Source organism: Erinaceus europaeus, chromosome 13 (genome assembly GCF_950295315.1).
Source record: "Erinaceus europaeus chromosome 13, mEriEur2.1, whole genome shotgun sequence".
NCBI lineage: Eukaryota > Metazoa > Chordata > Mammalia > Eulipotyphla > Erinaceidae > Erinaceus > Erinaceus europaeus.
Window position 1 is genome coordinate 5,210,720 of NC_080174.1, and position 7,795 is coordinate 5,218,514.

At 53.2% G+C, this 7,795-nt stretch overlaps 1 protein-coding gene across 3 annotated transcripts in view; it reads right to left on the reverse strand.

Annotated features, from left to right (window-relative positions):
• The window catches only part of IGF2R (insulin like growth factor 2 receptor), a 124,610-nt gene extending 117,080 nt beyond the window's left edge, over nt 1–7,530 (reverse strand). For all 3 annotated transcript variants that reach the window (XM_060205224.1, XM_060205225.1, XM_060205223.1), the window contains exon 1: nt 7,176–7,530. In XM_060205224.1, coding sequence (XP_060061207.1) covers nt 7,176–7,318 — 143 coding nt within the window. In that variant the 5' untranslated portion in view covers nt 7,319–7,530. The remainder of the gene's footprint in view (nt 1–7,175) is intronic.
• Between the last annotated feature and the right edge of the window lie 265 nt (nt 7,531–7,795).

Here is a 7,795-nt window from a genome sequence, read left to right on the forward strand (position 1 = left end):
AAAGGGCAGCAAATCCTCCCACATTCACTGGCCACGTGGGGGGAGGGGGAGGCGTGAATTCACTTACCTAAGAGGGACATTTTCTAAAGTAGAGCTGAGTTCAGGAAGCTGAACTCGAACTCTGGGATTCTGAAAAGAAATCCTAAGAAATGCAAGAGAAGAGTCTGGTGTGTGAAGCGGTGAGGAATGGAAACCAGACTTGGAGTGGGGAGCCTGACCTATTCTACACAGACGCTGAGCTGTGAGGTCTGTGGAGCTGATGTCTATATGATCCCAGAGAATAATACCACTTTGATCAACCAAAAAAAAAAAAAAAAAAACCTGAAGAATGGAGAAAAAAAAAATCATGACCTGAAGCCTAAGAATGGCACTGTATGCAGGAGACAGATACATATGATAGCTTTGACTTCTTCTCTACAGGAAAATAATTTACAATAAAAGACCTAACTTTTCACCTCCAAGTAGAAAAAGGAAAATAAGCAAGTGGTGGTGGCAGAAAGGTTCTAACCAAGTGGTTCAAAAGCACCTAAGAAGGAAGCAAAAGTGAAATACAAAAGTTTTTAGGGGAAAAGAATGAAGCTATAAAACTCATGACTGATTTCTTAGTTTACCTGCGGACACAAAGAGGACATTCAAAACTAGGAGAATAGCAAGCTACACATGCACGTGCAAATACATAAAAGCCAACAGTCTGGGGAAAGGAGCAATGCCAAGACTGGTTCAAAAAAAAAAGTAGAATATCTGAACAAAGTTGATCAAGCTAAAACCATAATCAAAACTCCCCCAGGCACTAAGCCCAGACGGTTCATTGCACTGATGAGTGCGAACAGACTGGAGGAGGAGAAATACAGCCTGTCTTCTAGAGAGCTGTCCTAAGGCACATTAGGATCAAGATGTTAACTCGTGTTTTGTTTTTTCCATAAAGGAATCGTATTCTCTTCTTTTAAAGATGTACTTATTAACTTATCATGGGGGGAAGAGAGAAGAGGGAAGAGAGAAAAAGAGGGAGAAGGAGAGAAAGAGAAAAAAAGAAAAAAAAAAAAAACACAGAGCACTGCTCAGTTCTGGCTTAAGGAGGTACTGGGGACCGAATGCTCAGTCCTTGGAGTCTGAGCATGCGAAGCTGCTCAGACATACTGAGCATACACCAGACCCAGGAAATATACTCCTGATCCACCAAATTCAGCCAAGAACAGTACAGCAAGATATATCTCATTTTTCTCAGTTAAAAAAAAAAACAGTTGAGTGCCTCTTACGTAAAATCCTAGAAAACAGAACTAGCTATACGTGTGGAAAAAGACATTTCACCTTTTCCATCTACATGCATCAAAACTGAGCATGGAGCCAAACATAAATGTTAAAACTACAGAACTTGCAGAAGCCAATTTGGGTCGAGTCTTTCCGACTTGGGGACTAGACCAGTGGTCCTCAGAAGGAGGGTTCAGCATGCTGAGTCTTATCTGGACCAGGAAGGTAGTGCTCCGGGCAGCTAGTGGTCATGAAAAGAAGAGCCCAGGATGCAGCTGAACGTGCAAATGCGGGACAGCACCGAAACAAAGAGCTACCCAGACTGCACTGCTCTGGGACTGAGGCAGGGACACTCTGGGAGAGACCATGACTCCTCAGCCTACAAAAAGCACACACCATAAAGGGGAAGACAATAAGCAAAAATTCACGGGGGGAAAAAACATTTTTTTTCAAAGACATGTTCTTCAGAGGGGCTATTAAGAAAATAAATAGTAAAACTCAATTAGAAAAAAGAAAAGAAAAAGTCAAAGTAAAGGTAACATGAAAGTACTTGTACTATATACACTACACGAAGACATAAATAACTCTTAAAACTCAAGATGAAGGGAAGATAGAAACAGGCGGGGAGTATGTGTCAATCTGCCAACGCCCATGTCCAGCGGAGAAGCAGTGACAGAAGCCAGAACTCCCACCTTCTGCTCCCCAAAAAGAATTCGGGTCCACACTCCCAGAGGGGGAAAAAATGTTAGGGGAAGATGCCCAGAGGGCTCTGAACCCCAATTCCATCAGGACCCAGAGGGAGCAGAGGAAAAAAAGGAAGGACATTCAGAAGTAATAGTAGGTGTAGGTGTGACTTAAAAAGGAGAAGGCAGGAGCATATAAAAAATATATATTAAGATCGATAGTTAATAAAAATAATAGTCAACCCATATCTGTGACCTTGGGAGAACCACTGCAGTTTCCAAGGGAGGGACTGGGGACACAGAACTCTGGTGGTGGGAACAGTGTGGAATTACACCCCTGTGATCTCCCCATTTTGTAAATTAATATTTAATCACTAATAAAAACTTTTTAAAAAGAAGCAAAATAGTAAGAGAATCAGAAAACCCTCAAGATGATCTTAAAGGCACTAAAGAAAAGATGAGTTGGGGAGAGGTAGCTTTCAACAGAAACTACAAAAGATGACCGGTCAGGAGCTGTTTAGGTAGCTTTGGGCCTTCTCAATCAAGAAAGCACGTGCATCTTTGTGAAGCAACAAGGATGTGAAAGCTGTACCTGGAGTCACCACCACAGACCCAGCAGGACGACTGGAGTTAAAAAGGCTGATAAGATCAGGTGTTGACAAGGACATGGGACATCTGGAACCCTAGCAGGAGGCTGGGGGGGAGGGGGAGCTGGGAAGCACCGTGAACAAGCCTCCTGGGGTCCACTGTGAGGACGCTCACAACACCACACACCCCCCACCCTTCACGGGGCAATGCCACCCATGGGCAGCCCTGCACCGGAGGGAAGAAGCAGCAACGCTAGGACCTGCACACCCACCTACGCACACTCGCTCACCCCAGCTCAATGCATAAACAGCCCAAATCTAGCCACTGCTCCTGAATTTGGGGGCGGGAGGGATCTAAACTCAGATTACACAATTTAAGATGAAGAAACAATCAGGGGAGAAGGGAAGTCTGTGACTACTGGCTTCCTGGGGAACAGCCGTGCCCAGCAAACTTCCAGGTGTGGGGTTCGGCAGGGATCGGGAAAGAGGAGACGCCATGAGGCCTCTGTCCCTGGTCATAAGTCAGCCATGGAGACAGCACAAAGGACCCGCAAAGGGCCCCTTACACATCACCCTGTTCCCAGCTGGAGCATCCCAGGAAAACCCCATGGCTGGGAGCACAAAGGGTTGATTCTTTTTCTAATTAAAAAAAAGAAATGGTGTTGGAGGAACAGTGTGTGTGCACAGGACTAAGCTCCTTCCTGGGACTCATCTCCGTGCAGCACCTCTGATGGAGCCTCTCTGCTTTAGACACTCAGCTCAAATAGAGACAGGAACTCCTAAATTCTCTTCCTCCCAACCCCCTCTTTTTAGAAATCTTTCTATGAAATTTGGATTTCAAAGACATTGTAGTCCAAACAAGCAACAAGTTTTTTGGTGTGTGTGTGTGTGTGTGTGTGTGTCTTTTCTGGGATGCTGTTCTAGAATGCATGCAGGAGACATAATGTCTCTACAATTAAGCCACGTGGGCCTCTCCACACTTACTGTTGCAAGAAATATATACACACAGGTGGACAAGGTCCAGGCTTACATGTGGCGCAAATTAAGCATCTAAGCACTATTCCTTCAGCAAAAAAAATTCTCAGCAAGGAAGGGGGGGGAATCTCCTGAGAGAGGAAACCGACCTCAGCTCCCAGCTGTCTCCAGGACTCCCTTGTCTTTAGTATAATAAAAACTTCCCAGCATTCCTACCTAAGTGATTTGGAGGGAGTTATTCAAAATTCTTTTTTTTTTTTTAAACAGGACTTAACGGTCAAGGCCACCCTTCTCTGACAACCAGCCCAACGTTACCATGTCTCTCTCTCTAAAGAGCCTAGCTCCTCCAGAAAGGGGGGGGGGGGACACCTGAGAGACAGAGAAAGAGGGGGGAAAGAGGGGGGAAAGGGGGGAGAGGGGAAAGAGGTCGAGCTCACACCATTTCCAACTTGCTAAGCATAAAGTAATGAAAGTCAGGAGCAGCAGAGACAGGCCTCAGGCATGGGCCGGCCTCTGCCCCCATCCCAATAACCCTTATCACCCCGGGGCCAGCCTCTGCCCGCCCCAGCCCCATCCTTACCACCCCTGGGCCCCTCTCCCCCCACAGAAGCTAGTGACCTTCGGTCAGGCGAGGTGTCACTAGTACAGCAGCTCCCCACCTCCTGAGAAGGGGTGAGGGGGGGAGCAAAGCCCCAGTGAACCCTTCCCCCACCCCCCAACCCGCAAAGGACTCTCTCTTCAATGCTAGACTGCAGTCAAAGCTGCTTCCAGAATCCTGCACCCCCCTGGAGTGATCCCAGCCAAAGCTGTCCCCTTGAAGAGTTCCCCTCACCAACCCCCCCCCCCAGCTGAGAACCACAAGATCCCCACCAGGCACCCTTCAAGCAGGTCTGGATTTGGGGTAACAGGATGTTGGGAAGAGGCTAAGGGCCTCCAGGGGACAGCAGGGCCCCAGTTTCCAGAAAGCCAGAGGCAGGGGGTCCTCTTCCCAGAGCCATTTTCTGGGGTCCATTTTCCAGAAGTGTCGAGAATCCACCTCTAGGGCAAAGTCTCCGGATCCCTGGCCTTGAGTCGCATACCAAGATGAACAAGCCTTTTCAAGAGGTGAGGGACACCTTTGGGGGTACAAGCAATTTACAAACATTTGACTAGGGAGCCTTGTACCTGGGGGGGGGGCTCTGCAGCTTGGCAGCAATTTGCATAAACAAACAGTAACCCCAGTAAAAGTTGGTTTTTTTATTTTTTTATTCTTTCCTAGCAACTGACTTGGGGGAGGGAGGTAATACACAAAGCAAGGAATAAAAAGGTAACTTAACACACCCCGCTCTGGTCAGACTAGACAGAAGTTCAACAACTGGATTTAAAAAAAAAAAAATTGGGGGGAAGGGTCAGTTCGCCGTCTCATCTTTTTAAATGTGCTCAAGTGAAGAAACTTCAAGTCAGTGTTATCTCATTACCTCATGAAAAACACAGATTTTACATGCATATAGATGCACACACACACACACACACACACACACACACACACACACACAAACCAAGAAACAAAATTTAAAAAGAAGAAGAGCTGTCACAAGTATTTCAGCCAAGGTATCCATTTTAAAAGCAGGAACAAATAAAAAGGAAACTTTGCTTGGCAGGGATTGGGTTTCCAGGAGAAATTACACGTGGCTCTGGAGAAGGCTCCATTTGAAACCACAGGGTGAGAACAGGTCGGGGAGGGACCAGAAAAACGTGTGCAAAGCCCACCCCAGAGTGAACACAGGCAGGTGGGGAGGGGGCACTGTGGAAGGGAAGCTAGGGGAGAAACTAAACACACCAACTTGCAGCCTGTTGGAAAGTATCCAGGGACTGTGCTGAGTTCTGACAAGGTCCTGCGGTTCTGTCTAGTGACCAGCAGTTGCCAGACTGGAAAGGCCCATGGGCGCAAATTCCAGCCTTTGGAGTGCTGGGAGCCCCACGCAAGAGCCAGGGCTGACCAACTGGAAACTCAAGAGAGAGTTAGAATAAAGCCCGATGATCTCTGAATAAGACCGAAGTCTCTGCACACATACCAACCAAACTTAGGGGTCTTGGGTCCCCCCACCCCACCCCCCGCCCCCACCCCCACAAGTCCAGTCCTGTAGATTTCTATCTCAGTCCGACGTTGTATAAGTGGGCGCCTTCCCCCCCCACCCCCCACCCCCCACTCGGTATCAAACTCTTGGCTAGAATAACTGTATCTTAGGGTTGCTAAGCCGCCTATAAAGTAACTTGCAGTAAATCACCCCTCCCCTGCCTGCAGCCTTCAGAAGGAGGGGGAGGGGGGAGGCAGGAGAGAGGGGGAGGCAGGGAGAGGTGGCAGGGGGAGGGGGGGCAGGGAGGGCAGGCGGCAAAGACAAGAAGAATCTAGCCCTTTGCAAAGAATTTCTATTGTAAGCTCAGCCTCGCTCTCCTTAGAATAACCGATGTTTTTCTCCCCTGCAAATGCTGAACGCAGGCGGTGCTAATTAGACCACTTCAGTTCGGCTGGAAGGCTAAGACCGACCCCCAACCTCGAAACCTGGTCCTTCACCAGTCAGAAGTGGGCTCCCTGATTTAAGCAGTAACTTGCTAGTGGGGGGCGAGGGGGGAGGCACTGGCGGTTAGTTCTCTAGACTTCTGCTAGACTTTCCACGTCCTGCTTCCTTTTCGACCCAACTCTGAGAAATAAATAACAGCTGGTTTTGTTTTTTCAATCGTCCTAAGACAGTGGTGAGGAGATGAGATGGAATCTTCTAGATAACCCCCCCCCCCCAGCTCGGGGACTCCCAGCCACCTACCACAGGGGAAGCCCTGGGGTGAACAGTTATAAAAGTCACAATAAAGAGGCCAGAGACAGTGACATCCAGTGAGCCACGGGGCAGGAAGTTTGGGGAAAGTGAGGGGGCAAAGTCTTGAAGGCAGGCGACTGCGGGGACACCCCCCCCACAAACACACACACACAAAGTCTACTCCAGGGTCTCAAACAAAGTCCAAAGCCATCTCGTGCAGAAAAAGCGACTTTATTTTTCTCAAAGTGAAAACGGAGATCCCGCATGGAGGAAAGCACTCAGCACTCAGCAAACGAAACCAAACACCTCCCATCCCCACCCCCCCCCCATCAGTCCCGGGGCTCGAGCGCGGGGGACGGTCTCCCCCCCCCACTCCCCCGCACCCCACCGCACCCCGGAGGTCGCCCCGGACCCCGCCGCCGGGACCCGCGGGGCGGGGACAAAGCCCAGGACACGTCTGGCCGCGCCGCAACTTTGGGCGCCCGCAGCGCGCCACCGCACAAAGTCCCCGGGGACGGGTGACAGCCGGGGGGACCGGCCGGCCGGGGGTGCCTCGCCCGGGCCCGCGCCCCCAGCACCCCAAGGTGCTCTCCAGCACGGAGTCCACGTCCCCCGCACGCCATGGAGCCCTCCCAATGGAGTCGGCGCCCCCCGCCTCCCGGGGACCCTCCCGCACCCCGGGGAGCCCTCCCGCACGGAGCCCGCGCACCCCGCACCCCAGGGACCCTCCCGCACCCCGGGGACCCCCCACACCCCAGGGACCCTCCCGCACCCCAGGGACCCTCCCGCACGGAGCCCGCGCCCCCCGCACCCCAGGGTGCTATCCCGCCCGCCCCGCGCCGCCGCCCCGGGAACTTTTCCTGGGGGGCGCGGGGAGCCCCCGGACCCACCTGCACAGCTCGGGGGCGTCGCCGGCGTCCTGGGCCCCCACCCCGGGGAGCCCCGCGAGGAGCAGCAGCAGCAGCAGCGGCAGCGGCGCGGGCCGGGGGCGCGCGGGCCCCCGGGGGTCGCTGCGGGCGGCGGGGGCGCCCATGGCCGGGCGCGGGGCGCGGGGAGGCCGGGGGCCGCGGGGGGCGCGAGGGTCGCGGGCGGCCAGGGCGCGGGCGGCGGCGGCGCGGACGGAGCGGTCGGGGCGCGAGGGCGACGCGAGGGCAGCGCGGCTCGGCTGGGCTCGGCGGCGGCGGCGGCGGCGGCTCGGCAGCCCCGGAACCCCGTCACGTGACTCCCGGGCACCGCCCCCGCCCCCGCCCCGCTCACGTGACCGCCTTGTTCAGGTGATCCCCGCCCGCCGGCTCCGCCCCCTGGTCACGTGAGCGCGGGAAGGCGCGGGAGTCGGGGTGAGGGTGCGGGTGCGGGTGCGGATGCGGGTGCCCGCATGGGGGACCCCCACCCCGGAGTGTGGGTCGTTCACCAAGAGGGAGACCCCAGGATGGGGTGGGGGTCCCGGGGTGGCGCTAGCCTGGGGGACCCCGAGATGGGGTGGGGGTCCCGGGTGGCCCTAGCCTAGGGG